At 41.4% G+C, this 19,642-nt stretch overlaps 1 protein-coding gene across 2 annotated transcripts in view; it reads right to left on the bottom strand.

Annotated features, from left to right (window-relative positions):
- Positions 1-1,134: 1,134 nt before the first annotated feature.
- KCNJ16 (potassium inwardly rectifying channel subfamily J member 16) overlaps positions 1,135-19,642 on the bottom strand; it is a 38,814-nt gene continuing 20,306 nt past the window's right edge. Inside the window, exons 1-2 of one of the 2 annotated variants that reach the window (XM_039501576.1) lie at positions 3,509-3,629; positions 1,135-3,017 (exon numbers count right to left, since the gene is read on the bottom strand). In XM_039501576.1, coding sequence (XP_039357510.1) covers positions 1,667-2,896 — 1,230 coding nt within the window. In that variant the 5' untranslated portion in view covers positions 2,897-3,017; positions 3,509-3,629 and the 3' untranslated portion in view covers positions 1,135-1,666. Of the gene's footprint in view, positions 3,018-3,508; positions 3,630-19,642 lie in introns of those variants that run through there. The other variant, XM_039501575.1, reaches the window with a different exon arrangement.

Genomic DNA, 19,642 nt, shown 5'->3' with positions numbered 1-19,642 from the left:
GGCAGCGCCACTGCCAGCAGCAGCACAGAAATACGGGTGGCATGATACAGGGCGACAGCTGCTGTATCCCTCTCCCACTCCTCCCAGCAATATTTTTTGTGATCTTGCGACTCCTCTATAATAGCCTTGCGACTCCCCTTTGGGTCAGGACCCCTAGTTTGAGAAACGCTGATCTATAATCCTGTCTCCAAAAATGACTAGCCTCAGATGCTTCAGATAAATCTGTAAGAATTCCTGTAGTGGACTGTTATGAATTAACCTGCCCACAGACGAAGTTTCTTCCTCACCCACATCAGTTGGCTTATGCCCTAAAACATACATTCTTGTACAGACACCCACATCTATATCTGTATCTACAGCAGGAAGCATATGACTGTTCTCTGGATTTGACTAGCAGTAGGCGTTTCCAGAAAAGGCAACCTGCTTATTGTGAACTTGTATAAATGAATCTCTATTTATAAAATCCTCTTCCACAAACACTTACTCACACATGTTGCTTTATTACACGAGTAAATCTACTCACGCAGGTGGTTTCCAGACCGGCAATTGGTGATAGGGAATGAAAAATCCCCAAATGGTTTTAATGCATTTGCAAAGTGCATAGCTCAATAGTTCACCAAGCTTCTTGTTTATCAAGCTGTTAGTCGCTCAACACTGTTGTATGGCACTGAAACTTGGACAACCTATAGACACCACTTGAAAGTCCATGAACGCTGCCTTCGTAAGATTCTGAAGATCAAATGGGAAGACAGGTGCACCAATGTTAGTGTTCTGCAAGAGGCAAAGACCACCAGTATTGAGGCAATGATCATCCATCAGCAGTTTCTCTGGACTGATCATGTTGTCCGGATGCCAGACCATCACCTCCCAAAACAGGTCCTGTTCTCTCAGCTGAAAGAGGGGCACCATAACGTGGGTGGACAATGGAAGCGTTATAATGACTTGCTGAAGGACAACCTTAAAAAGTGTAATATTGACACTTGGGAGACACTTGCCTAGGATCACTTAAAATGGAGTGAAGTCCTATGTGATGGTCCCCTGCATTTTGAACTTGCTCGCCGACAAGCTAAAGAGGACAAGAGGCGCAGGAGGAAGGAGAGACTGGCTTCCAGTCATGATCAACAGCCTCCTGCTGAGCCTGAAAAGATCTGCTCTCATTGTAATAGAACTTGTGGTTCAAGGATTGGCCTTATTAGCCACCTGAGGACCCATAACTCCCATGGAAGATGATCATACTCAGTAACGAGTGATCACCCATCATCATCATCAGTTTCCAGAGACACCTTTTCTTGCTGGAAAAGTGTTCCATGCAAGGAACTGTATTAATTGTAACAGACATGCACTGTAGATAATGCAGAGGAGATTACAGGTGGAATGCTGTGAAAACCAGATTAACAAGGGAATCTGTATTAAGGGTTCAGTATAGGATCCAGAATACCAAAGTGATCAGATAAAGGGGGAACAAATAACAAAAGCAAGGCAGCAATACTTTTGAAAAATCTACCTACAGGATACATTATATTGGTTTTATTCTCTGAGTGGATGAGTATACACTTAGAATTAGATTTATTAGGTAAATACTTGTGTGTATGGAGTTCAACACTGCTTATATTTTACAGGCTGCTTAGGCAACAGTTGGGGCAGTAATTTTAATTGCAGTGAATAGCTAGATCTTGGACTTTGCTGAGATTCTATTTAAGGTCATTGGATCTTCCTGATAAGGCAGCTCTCTAGAATCTTGGTTGACAGCTTTCATTAAATCTTCTGGATCTTCAGAACTGCTGATGAGCGCAACTGCCTTAAATGATGTATCTCTGACCTCCAGTGTTGATGTACTTGTTCCTCTGTCCAATGTTTTCTTAGTTCTGTTCCATTCATGTTCCTTCCTATCCAGTTGCTTTGCACTGCAATAGGGAGCGTAAACCTCCGTGGTTTCCTCAAACTGTAGGCAATCCACATTGTAGTATTTTTTCCTCACCTGCAAGACATTGTTGAACTTGTGTCCCCAAAGGATTTCTCGGGGGACATATGAACTTCTTGACTGGTGTGAAGTTCCCGTTGAATCTCCAGTGTAGACAAATGTAACCAAGATTTCAAAACTGTCTTTGGCCAAAGCTTTTCGATCTAGACCATATAAAGGGCTGTCATGGTGAATTTCATGTACGATGGTCACGGGTGTAACAAGTATGACCTGGTCATTTAGTAACTTCAAGTCCTTGTATTCCATTGTCATTCTCCCATCCATATCTTCCATGTAGCGCAGAAGCTGAGCTCGTACTGTGCCTTCAACCATGTGGTTTGGCCGGAAATCACCAATGCGCCACATGAGGCAAAGTTTATCATCTCTTAGGCCTACGGTGGCATAGTAGCTGAAGCGGATGGTCTGAGCTCTCTTTCGAGCTGTGGCCATTTTAGCCAAGGCAGCTCCAATAATGAATGTGTCTATAATACAGCTTAATACTGACTGTAGGACCACCATGAGGATCGCTACAGAGCACTCTTCAGTGACACAACGAAAGCCATAACCTATGGTCGTCTGGGTTTCAAGTGAGAATAAGAATGCTCCCGTGAAGCTATGCACCTTAGCAACACAAGGGGTTATTTCTTCATCATGTACTAAATCTCCATGTTGGATTGCTATAAGCCAAAAGACCAAGCCAAAGAACAGCCAAGAAAGAATGTAAGATAAAGAGAATATCACAAACATATGGCGCCATTTGATGTCCACTAATGTGGTGAAAATATCAGCCACGTAACTCTCCCATTCTCCAAAGATGTGTTTGAAATACACATTGCAGCTGCCATCCTTGTGGAGAAATCTCTTCTGCATTTTTTTTGCCCTCACTGTAGTGCATTCTTGAGAAGAATTTTGGTAGCTAAGCTTATTTCCTTGCATTTTTACAAGCCTCTAGTGATCACAGTGCTCAGTCATCCGTCTTGTATCAGCTCAGTGGCCTCAGCTCACTGGTCACGTCCGTGGTTCCAATGGCTAATTGTTCTCTCTCCTCATTTGAAATCTACAAAAGAAAAAGAAGAGAAGAAAGTTTAATTTTGATTTCCTATGCTGGACTTTCCATGACACCTAAACTATGCATATTACCTCTATGGTTTCAGTAACTCCTGTTAAGTTGTACAAATATTGAGTATTGATTATTCCTCTCACCTCAGAAAACATCATTAACTTGGGACTGTACTTGTAAAATAAAACTTGCTGGCAATTTTCTGAACTTTTTAAAGATTTTGTATCCAGTCAAAATGGACAACAAAGAACATTTGTTTTTCCTATTTTATATATTATATTTCTAATGTTTCTCACAAGTCGCATTTGGTCAGGATGGATTACCATGAAGCCTTAATAGGAATGACAAGCACCTGCAGATGGACCTTTTGAACAAAGAGCTGAAATGAATGAACTAGAAGAGAGATATTCTTGAAACGATGGACCCAGTTGCCAAGCTTGGAAATCTAAATCTGGTTGCCCCATTACAGATTGCAGACATACTGGTACCTGACTGAAGTGTTAAGTGTCAATTGAAACAGTCCATTGAAAATGAATGTAAGCACCAACATTTCAAAATTTGTTTCTGACGGCCAACTTCTGCTCTCAGTGACACGGCTGCAAATTGAAGTCAATAGACGTACTTTGGATTTGTAACTGCGTAACTGAAAAAAAAACCCTTAGACCTGAATTATCATTCTCAGTATCATAGCAACATGGGAGAATATTTCACACATGCACAGTCTTCTAAGCTCTTGATTGCCCACTAAGCTCCAGAAGGACTAAGCTAGGATTGCCAAAGTTTTTCTTCTACAGTTTTGCAAAGTTCTGCTAGTTATATTGCTAAAAGGGCTTAACCTCTTTTCTACCTAGGGGTAAGCAGATGACGTCATATACATGACATCAGTGGACCAGATTCTCCTTTCACATTGTTGTAAATCAGGGGTAACTCCATTGACATTAGTGGGGTTTGACTGGTGTAAAACTGGTTTAAGTCAGAGGAGAATAGGGGCCTATAATCATGTCACATTGCAACATGTAATAAAAGAGAGACTGAGGTACTGACTAACCAATGCCTTGCACATTTCATGGTCATTTATACCCATGCTTAGTGGGTTTGAAACACTGACAAATCAGAGTTGATTGTAGGGCTTGCTGAAATTTTTCAAGCATAACTTTTTTTGACTGAAAACTGAGTTTTCAACTTAACAACATTCTTTGTTGAAAGTGCTTGCTCTCCTCAAAAAAATTAGATTTTTCAACCAAAAAACGATGTTCTTTCTCCCCCGTCCCCCTGTTTTTCAAGTTTTTAGTTGAACATTTTTAGCTTTAGGTTTTCCAATGAAAAGTCAAAACTTCCTCATGGAAAGAAAAAAAAATAACATTGCCCAACCAGCCTGGGTATTTTGCACCAACTCTGTAGTCATTTTGCATGGGTGTAAATGACCACACAAGATTCAAGGTACTGGAGAATCTGTCCCATAGACAGCAATACTGGATGAGCTAAAATAACAGGCCAAAAATTCTTCTTACATCTGAGTAACAACGATAGGCATGCTTAGACACTATTCCAAAAACACTTAAAAGCCAAACATACTTTCCTTTTCTTTCTTTTTCTTCCCCCCTTCCTTTTTTTTGGGGGGGGGGTACAAGAATGAATGTGTGACATATGGCATCGTAGCTTCAGAATGTGGCCTTCGTTAAAAAACACAACATGAATGTTTCCAAAAATACTCCTTGGAACACAGTCTTTGGAAACATTTGTATGATTTGCTTTACTCGTGGCTTTAAATATCCATTGTAGTGTCATCCATTGCAGACTCTTGACCTACCATTTAATAAGTTGCCTTTGAACAACAAACAAAAATTGGGAACAGTTTTATTATTTGAAAAAACTCCATGATGAGAGGTGTGAAAAAGAGGCAAAATTTGATCAAAGGCCAATATGATTTCAAATAAAAAAACATGCTTACAGTTATAATTGTTTTTCTTGTTGACTGGTTCAAACAATAGTTCCTTAAGAAACCACAAACATCATGGAATTCTGAGAGCAACAAAACAGTTCATAAACCAAGGGCTACTGAGTTGACTCTGCTCTCTACTGCTTCCAGCAGAAAATCATCATGTTTTTAAAATGGCATTCCACTGGAACCATCTTAAATTCTAATCGTGCTGGCAACAGTTGTCTTCTGAAGCCCATTATACAGCACATAAAGCCCTGTGGAGAGTTTTGATTTTACAGGAACATGTGAGATGCAGGAACAGTATTTGAACATATGCTTGTACAATGCCTAGCACAACTGGACTTTGATTTCAGTTCAGGCCCCTACGTACTACTGTGTTACAAATAGTAATATCTATAAATTCATGAATATTTGTATGTAAGTATTTTTGGCATTATCAGGAAGACATGCAGCAAAACTGTAGGTAAAATTTTCAAAAGCAGCTATATGACTTAGGAGCCTAAATTGCAAGACTTTCAGTGGAATTTGGGCTGCTGAGTCATTTAGGTATTTTTAAATATCTTGCCCTGTATCTTAGACATGTGATTAAAGAGAAACGAAGCTAATAATATGAAAAAAATCTGAACATGTTAAGGTTGACCTATGAATAAATTTCATGTAGTAAACATTTTATATTGACTGATGATACTGAGTGTATCTTCGAAGTATTAAAGCCCATCCTCCAATACCCTAAAATAGATGAGTCAGAATTTTAATCCCCTTTTATCAATGGGAAAATTGAGATACAGAGAAGTCACATGATTTTCCAATAACAAATCAAAGGCAGAGCTAGGCTCTGAACTCAGATATTACTGGCTCCTAGTTCTGGTCTAAATCCATTGTGTCATTATTCCTTTTGTAGAATAATGTGAGGACTATTATTATTTGCCTTTTAATGAAGAGATTTTTCAAAAGAACCTAAGGGAGTTAGGAGCATACATCCCATTGACCTACAATGGGACTTGTGCTCCAAAATCATTTAAGTGCATCTATTTTGCTCTCTGCCTCAGCATGAAGGGATGGACGAGATGACCTACTGAGGTCCCTTCCAGACCTACATTTCTATGATCCTGTAAAATTCTCCTCCTAAAAGGAGTGGATGAAATCTCTTAGCCCTTGTCTGAAAAGACATATGCAATTCTATGAACTGGGCTAAAGGTTTTGCCATCTAGTAAAGATTAACAGAAAAAGAATTGATTCTGAGACATGCTCCTCTCACTAAAGCTCATGGCTCAGTTGCTGCAAATGAATTTCAGATATTGCCAATGAGCATTTTTGTGCTAACACACTAACTCTTTTTTTTGTTCCTGGCCATGAGCATGAACCTCATGATCCTCTTTTTCCTTTCCCCTCCTCCTCTCTCCCCTCCAACCATTTTGCTCTCTTCATCAGCGCAGGAAGTGTGTTGAAATTTACAAGACTCTTGCTGAGTAGATTTACTTCTTGTAATTGCATTTGAAAGAAAACTGATTGCTGCTAGAAATGGAGCAGTAAGGCTGAGCTGGGTAGGAAGGTGCATAGCAATGGGCAAATTTCAGAAGGGATAGAGATTCCATGAGGGTAAAAATCCCTCGCTTCAGAGGTTTATCCAAAGCTTCTATATGAACCTCAAAGGTCTAGAAATCAGGCTGGAGATCAGAACTCTCATATTAATTATTTGAACCAAGATCAGAACCCAACTTTGAGAGACAGCCTCTGTCCAAATGAGCTTTAATGATTGGAGCTGGGCACCTACCTCACACTGGTGCATTTGAAAATCTACCCCCTAAATTAACCAGAAAGACAAAAGGCAGGAGAGGGAGTAAGGCATAGAGGTGAAATAACTTCTCCAAGGTCACAGAGCGGTCCGTGGCAGAGCCAAGCATAGACTCAGGTCTTCTGACTCCAGGCAAGGACGTGAGTAATGCAAACTTGTATATATCATTATTATGTTCACCTCTTCTCTTGAGTGGAACCCAAGTCAGAAAAGCAGTATAAAAAAGCAGACAAAGGGAAAAATGGATACACTTTTTCATATCTCAAAATAGCTCCAATTTGGTTCAATGTTGGATGAAGGTATTGAGGGGTTCTAACTGTATCTGAATGCTCTTCAGCCATCTCCCATTCTGATGCAAGCAAGACTTGAACTCTGATTTGAATGTTGTCAACTTGCTCAGAGAAGCAATAGCTTTGGAGCACTGAGCATCCAACTTAAGTCTTTGGACACTCATAGTAAATATTAGTTCCAAGTAAATCACGTAATTTTGAGCTTATTGAGTGTGACAGTGTCACTTTAAATCAATCGTACTGTAGCACCTTCACCTAATGCCCTATTAGTTGCTGTTACACCCATCATGAAGCCATTTCCCCATCATTATGTAAACTAATAGGGGTGAATTTTTGTTCAATGATACGTCAGTCAACAGTCTGGTTGTAAAATATTAAACAAAACAATGTAAAAATCTTTGTTCCAAAATAATGCTATTCTGAGAATCAGATTAAATCAAAAAGAAAACAATCTGAAACCTGCGAAAGAAATTGTGTACTCTCTCTCTAACCCCTGATGCATTCAATGAATCTCACTTTAGCGTTGGTTTAGCAATTGCGTCACACTTTCCCACCACATGTTGGAGGGGGATCTGAAAGTTTTCCAGTTTTGTACATTGTTGTGTAACCCTGGATGACTTTCAGTTCAGAGACAAGAAATGTGAAGAGCTGAAATATTTAAAACTGGTTTGGAACTGATTCATACTCTAGTTCCTCTTTAAAAAAAACAACAACAACAAATCTATTATAGGTTGAACAATCTAAAATGAAGCCTTTTCCTTAATTATTCCTCTGCTAAGGGAACATTTACTTCTCCTAGCACAAGAAGGTACTGAGATTATTTCTTGGATGTCTGAAAGTTTTCACCCATCCACGTGCTCCAGTAGGCTGTTATCTCACTAATTCCTCACCCTATTTTTCCAGACTGCCAAAGCAGTCCTTTGCTGGTCCTAGGATACCTATTCTTACCAAACTTGTCCCCTTCCCTCCTCTACAGACAGAAAGAGTCTACACGGTTCCCGGTTTCAAATAATGTCTTTCCCACTCCTGGCTCAAGCCTCATTATGCCAACCACCACCTTCTTCTCTGGCATGATTCCTTTTGTATCCAAAGTTCTCCACCATGGCGCAAGTCCCAGCCAGTGATGGAGTCCTCAAATCAGTGGTCTGCATTAAGGCTCCTATCCAGTTAAGCATGTGATTAACTTTAACTTTAAGCAGGTGAACACTTGCATTGATTTCAGTGGAACTACTCATGAGATTAGGTTCTTTCCTCGATCAGGGCCTAAACAGCTGGCCCTGCATCAGTGAAGTCAATGTGTGTTTTAATACTGATATCAGGAAGAGCAAGATCTGGACCATAGCAATGAGATATAGTCAGAGATTTAAATCCAGAGTAATTCCTCTGAAGTCAATGGAATGAAGTTTTTCCAATCAAATTAGTCTTGTTTCTCTTTCATATAAATTCTGTGTCCTCATTTTGTTCTCTTCAGCTGGGAAGGTTGAGTCAATCCAGAGTGGTAAGGCTGCAATATACCAGCTGGCACCAGTATTGTGCTGAACAAATATTTGTTCACATATTTGTATCAATTCTAGCAGTAGTGTCCCATAAGCGATGCCTTTTCCCTACACCATATATTTAAAGACTGTTACTTTTTAAAAATATCCAAACGAAGAAATAAAAACAAGCTCTGAATGGGCTAGGATCTGAGTTGGGCAGAAGACAAAAAATATCCTTCTTGGATTACCCATTCCAAACCTCAATAAGAGAGAGAAGACTTAAAATATCAATATAAAAGTGTTTATTAAACATTTTAAAAGGCAGACATAAATAGCACAGAGCAGCAGACGGTTGCACAGGCTTTAAAGTCATGCAATGGTGCTGTAATCGGCACTGGAACAACTCACAGTAACAAATATATTGACATTTAATTCATCTAAGTGAAACCAGATCTTGTTTAAAAGAGAGAGAGGGAGGGAGAGAGAGAGAGATAGAGAGAGAGAAGGCATTTGGCCACTGAGGGTTGACAGAAGAGGCCTGGGAAGTTGATTTCACTTGATAACTTATTAATATAGGCGACCAGGTTCAGAGTGGTTTGGGCATTGGCCTGCTAAACCCAGGGTTGTGAGTTCAATCCTTGAGGGGGCCATTTAGGGATCTGGGGTAAAAATCTGTCTGGGGATTGGTCTTGCTTTGAGCAGGGGGTTGGACTAGATGACCTCCTGAGGTCCCTTCCAACCCTGATATTCTATGATTCAGAGGACAGGAGGGACTAGGGTGCTCCAGTGGCAGGGAATGGAGTTAGTGAGAGGTAGCCAGATAATCCTAGCAAGTGAACATGCCCCATGCTGCCCCGTCTTTCCACTTCTGCCCTTTACTTAAGCTTTTCTGTAGAGTAGGACAGGTGGAGCAATATTTCAGAGTAATCTTCATGATGATAGGTTAGTGACTGAAGCTTGGTGTGGGGAGTTTGATAGCTACATGCTCTATTGCACACACACATATATCTCTGTGTATGTATATGTTCAATATATATAAAAAGCTTGAGAGGAGGAAGTGTTGGGTAGTTGTGATTGAATGGAATCTCTTGGGCCCATATGAATCCTGCTAGGTTACTAAGCAGCACCTTTGGTAATCCTAGTTCACTAGAGGTCTGATGCAAAATCCACTGAAGTCAATGGAAAGACTGTTTGTTTCAAATAGGTTTTGGATCAGACACTAGGTGCTCAGGTATCATGGTAGTGGATGCAGTTAATAGGTTGGATGAGATCAGCTCAAGAGAGGAGTGAGAGGTGAGGAGACTGCCCCACTATAGAGGATCAAGAGCGTAAGAGGAGATGGGATTGCCCATCATGCATCTGTGCAGAGCAGGACTGGAGGAGGAGAGAGGTGGTACCAAGAATAGGAGGTATCTCCCCTCATTTCACAGACTAAATTATGCATTGGAGGAAGGCAAGCATGGAAGGATCATGAGCTAACACTGAGAGCTTATAACAGAGACCTAGAGTGATTATGGACGCATGAACAATGAGGAGTCCTTGTGGCACCTTAGAGACTAACACATTTATTTGGGTATAAGTTTTTGTGGGCTAAAACCCGCTTCATCAGATGCATGGAGTGGAAAATACAGTAGGCGGGTATATATACACAGCACATGAAAAGATGGGAGTTGCCTTACCAAGTGAGGGGTCAGTGCTAACAAGTCAATTCAATTAAGGTGGAAGTGGCCTATTCACAACAGTTGACAAGAAGGGGTGAATACCAAGGGAGGAAAAATCACTTTTGCAGTGCTACTGAGGCCAATGTAATCAAGGTGGCCCATTTCAAACAGTTGACAAGAAGGTGCGAGTATCAGCAGAGGGAAATTAGTTTAGCTTGTGTGAAGTGGCTCCCTTTGGATAGTCCATTTGGATTATTTGGCATTAAATACTTCCATTACGAAATTCAATTCACAGGGAAAAATCTGGCACAAATTTGTGATAACCCATCTTCCTCAGCAGTCATGCTGCAGAGTTCCTGCAGGATCATATCACATAATACTTGCTTGCCATATTCTTTTGTCTCATCCTACCTGGTCCATGTGGATGAAATGACAGTTGCTTGGCATACAACCCTAGAAAAAGAACTACCCAATAAAAGACAGGGAGGCAATGCAAAGGGTATTATCTGAGGTTGCTGGAAAAAAATGTCATTATCATGTCAGATTGCAGTTCTAACCGTTTCTACTGACTCAAGAATTCTAGCTATGAAAATACTGGTTCTCTGGCACTTCAGAGGATTCTAGGGGTTTCTTCAGAATGGCATTTGTTCAGTTATTCAGCAACCCAGAAATTGCTCTCTTCATCTTTTTGTTGATGGATCATTTTCTCCCCCGCTTTGGATTTACAGGAGAACAATAATCCTCTCAGAAATTAGATGTTTTACAAGGCCGATCCATTGGTGAATATGGTGACTTATTTGTATGTTGCAGGACATGCAGGTGTGGATTGTTTCATTCAAACGTGTGACTTGAAACCTAAAACCTCTCACATTCAGTAGCTTTTAACAGGGCACTATTGCTATTAATATTGTTCTTCATAAAGAATTATTTTATAATTATTATGGGCCCGCTGCCACTGATTTCACTTGGGACAGGCCTGATAAAACATCCCGCCTTCCTCTCACAAAGGTGTCATTATAAACACAATAGAAATACACTGTGATTAAAAACAAAACACAGGTGAGTAGGCATATTTTGCCTGAACATCGTGGGCCACATTCCCGGCTGGTATAAATTGCATTGGCTCCTTTGATTTCAATGAAGTCATGTCAATTTACACCAGCTGAGGATCTGGTTTTTAAAAGTGTGTAATACAGAAAATGCAGGGCTCCCCATGTGACCAGACCCACAGTTTATCTTGTCTGGAATCCTTCATCTTGTAGAGGAACGTTAATACTCTTCTATTTCAACTAGCCAACTGTGCAATGTTTTATATGTTAGAAAATTGCCTACCTAGTGTGCTTATCAACTGACACCCAGAAGAAAGAGATTAGATCACATTAACATGGGAATCTCATTTATCACATTATCTAATCCTTTTTCTGCAAGACCAGTGATGCTTCTATGGTCCATCCCAACAACTTTACTCTGAACCATAAGCATGGCCGGCCCATTTTTGCACACAACCTCCAGAAGGGTGCCACATTCTTAAAGGAACAGGGCTGACAGCTAAAAAAGTATGTGGTATGAGCTCAGGAGTGAACAACTCCCAGGATCTTCTGGGAATTTTATGCAATTTTACTAATAGCAAGAAAATAGGATCCACATTAATTCCAGGTGTAGACCACAGGGGCCACGGAACCTGGGAAATGGGGTGGGACTGGCAGCCCTGCAGTGGAAATATCATGTGGGCTGTGCCCCTACATGTAAACTCGGAGGCAAGAGCAGGACCCAAAGATGGGCTCAGAAGCAGGTAGAAACCTGCAGGACATTCTTCCCAGCCTGGAGTCAGCTATCCACTCTCTTCCCACTGATGAGTCTTAGTACCTTCTCTCTCTTCCCCTTCTGCCTTCCCATTCTCAGGGAACTTCTGCCCCCCTTGGCAGACTATGTCCTCTTCCCTTGCCAAAGGATAATTCAGGGTGGGCAGAGTTCTCTCCTTGTGGGAATCTCCATTTGCTTCAACCGTATTCAAATGTCACTGGGTGCCCACGTAGAACACAGGTCTCGTGTACAAAATTTAATTTAAATGATAGGTATCCTGAGCCTGGAAAGCAAAATAGAATTAAAAATCTCTGACAAGAATGTGGTCTGGACTCTGAGAATCCCAGGTTTTATGGGGCTGACCCTCAGTTGTAAATTGACCTAGCTCCATTGGAGCCATGTCAAGTTCAATGACTTACACGAACTGAGGATATGGCCTATATGCTTACGGACTATAAGGGACAAATCTAGCCCCCATCTCCAAAGGACTGCAGGCTTTCCAAGCAGCAGAGCCAGGGCCATTCTATAGCAATGGTTGGTCACTTTGCTGCTATGGAGGGTGAGGGGTGAGATATGGGGTGAGCACACAGGTGTTGTGGCAGTGGTTAACATAAATCAAAATCACAGCATTAATGCTTAGGGGGTCATGATGGTGGTGCAACACTGCAGCCAGCTAGAATCAACAGGAGCCCCCCATGGGGAAAAATTAAGCAACATGATTTCTTACAGCATAGATATATTAAGATTTTTTTAATGAAATAAGTGATTTTAGGTCTCTCATGGCCCATATCACATTTTAGTATTGACCGAATTCCTCCAGTTACTGTAGAACCGGTCATACAGGCCAGCATCAAAGTAAGCTTCCCCCAGGCCCTGCTCCATCCATGCCCCTTACTGAGAACTGTGCAAAGTTCAATGAGTTTGGTTCACAGGATTTCAAGCAAGTAGGCTGTGAGTTTACACCCACTAGGTGAGGTTCAGACCTGGGGCAAACAAGTGCATTCCCTTGATCTGAGTGTATTTGTACATGTTCACAACACCAGGTCTGAATTTGACCTTTCTGTCTCCCAACAAAACCCTCAAACATAGTCAGATTTGCTGAATTTCACATAGTTTTGCATTTCTCTGAGACATACAGTTTACAAAGCAATAAATCAAACCAGGCTGGCTTAAAACTGGGCCAAGGGTTTTGAACCAATAGTTCGTGACCTGGACTGAGTTTGTAATGAAACTTAAAATGAAGCCAGTATCTTGTGGTTTCATGCTTCACTGTAAACATTTCCCAGAGCTATAGGCTTGACCTTTTCTGAAGGGGACTCTCTTAGGGTCCATTCTCCAGGTCATAAAATGCAGCATCTTTCTGCCAACAAGCACACTTTGTTTCAATAGTGGCCAAGATTTTCAAAAGATGCCTGATGACTGGGTGCCTCTATTTTTGGTTGCACAACTTGAGAGACCTTAAAGAGGCCAGGCTTTCTGAAAGTGCTCTCTGAAAGCCAGGTCCCTTTATGTTGTCTCAGGCAGGGTAATCAAACATCACTAGTCATTTTTGAAAATCTTGCCCAAAGTTTTTTGTTTGTTTTTTGTGGGGGTTTTTTTTGGTGAAGTTCACTAAAAGGTGGACCAAGACCAAGGACCAATTTCTGTGGATCACCAAACAGCTGCAGATGGCAACAACGTTCGGTTACTACTGATCTCAGTTTCACAGATCAATGACCTTGAAATGAATCTCATTACAATTCCCAGAAGCTGTCCAGTCCCACCTAATAAAATAAGATGCCAATGGCATTAGCATGGCCTTTATATTTTCAAAACTAAAATAGGGTGGAGTTGTACAAAATATCATATTTCTTCACTTCAGGGAGCAAATGGAAGGGTGGAGAAAGAGGGAGAGAGAAAGAACTAAAAATAAAACAGGTAAATAAAACTAATCATCCAGGCTGATCTAATTTTTTAGGAAATCTCACCAGAAAACCTGTTGTCTAAGCTTTCCAGCCTAATTCCCCGATCAAAGAGGTTGAGATAAGTGCTGGCTCAGTACTGAGTCAAACAATGTATCTGTATTTTTTAGGGAAAGGGTTGAATGATTTTCTGACCGATATTAACACATGTCGTTATGCAAGCTAAAACAAGGGTGATCAAATTTTATGTTCCTGGATGTCACTTTGTCAATCACTACACAGGCCAGGAAGATATTTTTCCTCCCATGTACAACTTGGCACTATTGGCTCTGGGTATTCACACTTGTGCAGAGGTCTGTGTTTCATAGTTTAAAGCCAGAAGGGGCCATTAGATCATCAAGTCAGACCTCCTGTATAACATAGGCCATTAAATTACACCCCAAACCCCCCTTATTAAGACCAAAAACTTGAGTTAGACTAAAGCATTTCAGTCCTCAAAGAGCTAAATTGTTGTGTGCCAGAGGCAGAGAACTGGAGAGACTGAGGTGCCACCAGTGCCTGAGGTCTCTGGGATTCGATTAGGTGAGATGTGCCCACATGATCCTAGCAGTGTTCCATGTCCCATGCTGCAGAGGAAGGTGAAAAAACTCCAAGAGGTCTCAATTAAGACCTATTTTAAGGGCTTCACTGAGAAGAAAGAGGTGCACTGGCGCTTAGCACAGAGCTGAATTTCCCCCTTTGTGCATTTATAGTGATAAGTCTGACATATTTCCCTGAGATGTCAGGAAGGATGCTACGTTGGGCATCTTAGATGGCATAATGGAGTCCGTGGGCCTATGGTCTGATCTGGTCAGGCAATTCCGTTAGTCCTATGGCTCATCCCAAGTTTTAGATGCTTTATCCAAAATGAAAGGAGCCTCCAAACTTTTTGGCTCATTATCTACCTCATCTATCCTCATTACAAGTTGACACAAAGCACCGTTCATCTCTACATCGCAACTGAGATGTGGGAATTTTTCAGTGGGCAGACTTGCTCCAGATCATACACTGTGTAAATATCCTGGTCAAACACTGTCACGGTTCCATGTTTAATCTAGATTTCTGTTCTCTTTGTTTCCTGTCTTGTGCAGCCATAATATTTCCCCCCAGGAGCGATGTTGATAGTGTTGGGTCTATCTGTAACGCAGCCTGAGCTACAGGTGATACGTTGGTGCTAAGTTGATAACACTCCTTGTATGCTTGACAGATTGGTAAAGTAAACACGACAGTTGTTCCTCCAGTGCATAGCTTGGTACGTTTTCTTCCAACAGTGTAATTTGCAAGCCTGTTTCACACCAGCAGTAATATTTCCTTGAATACTTAACTGCAGGCCTTGCCCACACTATAAAAATAACTATGTTTAAAGAGGGCTGTGGACAAACCCTGCAATAACATGAGCTGTTTTATTGCCTCTGTGGATTTAAAAAGCAAAACAAAACAGACATATGATAACTGTGTCAAGTTACGTCTACAGAGATAAAAGACCTGCAGCATGGCAGCAGCTGGTCTGAATCAGCTGACTCAGGCTCACGGGGCTCAGGCTATGAGGCTAAAAATCACAGTGTACAGTCTACACAGCGATTTTTCAGCCCCAGAGCCTGATCTCTGAGAGCCCGAGTCAGCTGACCTGGGCCACCCACAGGTGTATAGACATAACCTCAGAAACCTACAGTTTTTATTATCTACCAGGGTTTAAATACACTTCGCTAAACATGGTTAGGGTGGGAGAGATTGAAAGCACTGTCCACCCAGACAAGAAAAAAAATTGCATGCTTTGGCAACAGTTATGTTGCAAAACCCAGGATAATATCCAGTGACAGAATCTTTATTGATTTATATAGATGCCTATCTAAGGCTCTCGGTGTCCTGAAATTATTAATTACACAATTAATACCATTAAATTAAATCTCCAGAGCATTAAGATCATAATTTCCACAGGAATTCAGCCAGCCAGTCATCATCTGAGAAACATACTTTCAGCCTTCTCCAAAAGCCTTGTAAAAAGATGTCTTCTGCAGCATGCCTCAAAAGCCAACCCAATTCAGGCTATTTCAGCTCATGGAGGGGAAGCAAGTTCCAGAGGGTTGGAGCCCTCACAGGGAACACTGGGCCAGATGCCTCCTCTCATTTGCGATAAGGAGGATCCAACTCAGGTAGCTCTTGTGACCACAGCTGTGGCAGTATGGGTCAGAGAGAGAGGGGATCCCTCAGTCCCAGGCCTTTTACAGCTTTATAGGTCACAACACACCATAAACTGTGAGCCCAACAGGCATCCAGCGCAGATGCCGGAGCATTGATGTCGTGTGCTCCTATCGCAGTGGTCCATTCAGTAAGCAGGCCATCTGTGCCAGCGTTTTTCTCTCAATGGTCTGAAGGGGTGTAGCCGCATGTAGGGCACATGAATAATACAGTGGGGTGAGGAAGATGAGTGAACTAAGGGTATGTCTACACTACCTGACGGATCGGTGGGCAGCGATCGATCCAGCGGAGATCAATTTATCGCGTCTAGTCTAGACACGATAAATCAACCCCCAAGAGCTCTCCCGTCGACTCCTGTACTCCAGCTCGGCAAGTGGCACAGGCAGAGTCGACGGGGGAGCGGCAGCAGTCGACTCACCGCGGTGAAGACACCACGGTAAGTCGATCTAAGTGCGTCGATTTCAGCTACGTTATTCATGTAGCTGAAGTTGCGTAACTGAGATTGATCCCCCCCCCCCAGTGTAGACCAGGGCTAAGACACTGGGCACTAATTCAAGAAAAGCACCTAAGCATGTGCTTATCTTGAAGCACATCATAACGATGGACTGAAGCACATACTTAAATGCTTTCCCAAACTGGGGCCAAAGAGGTTAAATACTTGCTGAAGGTCTTGCAGTGAATCATTCAGCTATCCTGTCTCTCTGCCCTGTCATACTGAGGCCAGTGAAGCAGCGTATCAAGCAGCTGTGTCTGTGAAAATGAAGATGTTATTTTCTGTCCAAAATAACTAAATGTTTCCAAAAGTGACCATGCCTATTTCCAAAGAGCAAGAAAATGCTGCCTTTAAAAATAAAAGTGAGAGATTGTGTGTGTGCCTGGGGGGCTGGTTATTAAATAGATGTTGGATATGCCTCTTCTTGTGCCCAAGTTGTATGACCCCAGGGTTAATCTTTGCTTGGGGGAGTTTCACTTAGCAGTTTTGTCAGTGAGCTACAGAAGGGAGGATCTGCTAATTTTGAGATGTTAGTCATTAATCTGTTCAAACAACCATGCTTTTCTCATTTCATTCTTCAAAGGCAAACGTAGCAAACAAAGTGAACAGATCTTATCGAGATGTTAACTAAAATACATCAAATAAAAATCTGTTACATTAGAAATGTCAATACTTGTGAGAAAATCGGTAGAAACTTCAGTAAGGTTGTTTTTTATTGCCAAAGCAAGTCCTCAGGAATGTTTTGGGAAACAGCTTCTCTTGTTTTCCTTATAGGTACAGTTGACCTATAAAAGTTAATCTATCACTGTTTAGCCTTAGTACAGATTAACTTTTCAGTGTATCGTCACAAGTGGCTATAGCATGCCACTGCGTTATTGTTCTGGCCTCTACATCATATGAATTTGTAATAGTCTTAGTTTTAATGTATTTTGAATATAGCTAAGCTCCATTAAGATTAGGCCAGAGCTGAATGCATAGCGAACAAAAAATTTGACGTCAATGGAAATCAATGCAAGTTGCAGCCAAACAGTGATAGTGGGAAATTTTATCATTTATCTCTCTTTGTTCCCCTATCTGTATTTTATTTGGTTTCAATCTATGTGTGCCTAGAGGTTTTCTTAGACTTTTGTATTTGAACAAATCCCAAAAGCCAACGAGAAACTCCTAAGTTTCACGTGGTTTTGACACAAAGCCTTAAATCAGCCCACGGTCACTCAATATATTAATGAAGCATTTAGTGAACCTTTCATTAACCCTGAGACCAGTTTCAAGGCTTAGCAAAGCTCAGACCCTGGTTCTGAGTGGTAACAAGGGTTTTTAGGAACATTTTGTGCAGCTCTAGTTTGAATTCATTCCACAGTGAAAAAAGTTTTAAGTTTCTAAGGAATGGAACCTGTCAAGGATGTGAAGAAGCAAGCTGAGATAGCAAAGGGTTTGCTGAGCTTGAAATTCCTTGGTTTAGGGGCAACTGTCATTTGATTGTAGTTAGTGTTCAGTGCAGGAAACACAGATAAGGGGACACTAGAAAGCAGTTTGGAAGGGGGCCAGAAACACTGTAACAATGGAAAAACAATCAGGGAATGATGACGTCAGAAGGTATCCTGAGGAAAGAAGAAAGGATGAATCTTCAGCCCACATGAATACTAGAGGGATGAAGTTATCTTGGAACTAATTGTTGACACAAACATGGTTTTAAAAGCTTGACAGCTGTGTAGCAATTAGCAGAGGAATTTGGTGTGTCAAAGCAAAAGAAGTGACAACAAGTGGAATCAAACAACATTGTGACGCGTGTTGACACTTATGATTTTATGGCATTAATTTGGTCCTTGGGTGTTTTTCAAAATCAGGAGTTCAGATCTCTTTGTTCTTCAGTGTAAAGCTCAGCTCTGAGGTCATTCTCCTCCTCACACACCCATGGCTGTTTATGAACACCCTTGGAAAACTCAAAACCCATTTCCCACAGAGGAAGACAGAAACAGGTTGGGTTATTGGACTGTCTCAGTTGTTCTTCTTAACAGCATATTGATCCCAAGGAGAGGAACACCATCTGTTGCTACTAGCTTGAAGCTTTATTGTAGTGGGAGCCTCATATCAACAATGAAAGGGAAATGCATGCCAGGGACCCATGATTAGGGGAGGTTCTGTTTTTTAGATCAAGCCAAAATGAAAAAGGAAGACAGCTCCATCTGCCTAAAAGAAAAGTTTCTTCTAGAGGATTGCAGGGTATATTGGATAATAAGTGATCTAAAAGGGCTTGCTCATGCTACTCCTTACTCAGTCCAGATGCTGATGTTTGGAACACTTAGCTCCCTAACTGCACGGGTTCAAATCCCAGAAGAGGCAAGTTCAGCCTTTTGTGCTTCTGGGGTAGATACAACTGAAGACCTAATTTCTCCACAAAGACCTGCTTCCTGGTTTGTACTGGTATATTGAGAGGGTTTTTTTAAAAAGAGAATAGAGTTTTCCCTACTGTTCTTAGACAAAAGAAATTCCTTCCCCCATTCTTGTGTATCATGTACTTCACCCTAGAAATAGCTGCATTTATTTTGTTTGTGAAGCATCTGGGGATCTTGTGGGATAAAAAAGATAATAATTGATGTTTACAGTTGGGTCAAGCCACCATGTGCAGATCTGGAATCTCCTCCAGAATTGGGATGGTTTGAATCTAAGTGCTCTGGAGTGAGCCCATCCCCAATATTGTTACATGTCTGGTGTATATGTCAAGGGTGAAGGGACTGTAGACATATCCCAACACAGTGGAAATGTGGCATAGGGAGAAGGCAGATGTGCTATGCACTTGGATGTTATGGGTTCATTTAAGTCAATGGCACAACTCCCATTGACCTTGGTGGTGCCAGGATTTCATTCTGTGATGATGGTTCATTCTGTAAATCTCTTTGGTAGATAGAACAGGGAATCATGAGGTAGACAGAGCCCTACAGTCCTTGCATACAATGGAGTAGGGCTCTGTACCATCGCCATACCTCATACGAACATAAGAGCTGCTGCATTGGGTGAGAC

Source organism: Mauremys reevesii, linkage group 15 (genome assembly GCF_016161935.1).
Source record: "Mauremys reevesii isolate NIE-2019 linkage group 15, ASM1616193v1, whole genome shotgun sequence".
Taxonomy (NCBI): Eukaryota; Metazoa; Chordata; order Testudines; family Geoemydidae; genus Mauremys; species Mauremys reevesii.
This window is presented reverse-complemented; position numbering and strand designations above follow the sequence as displayed.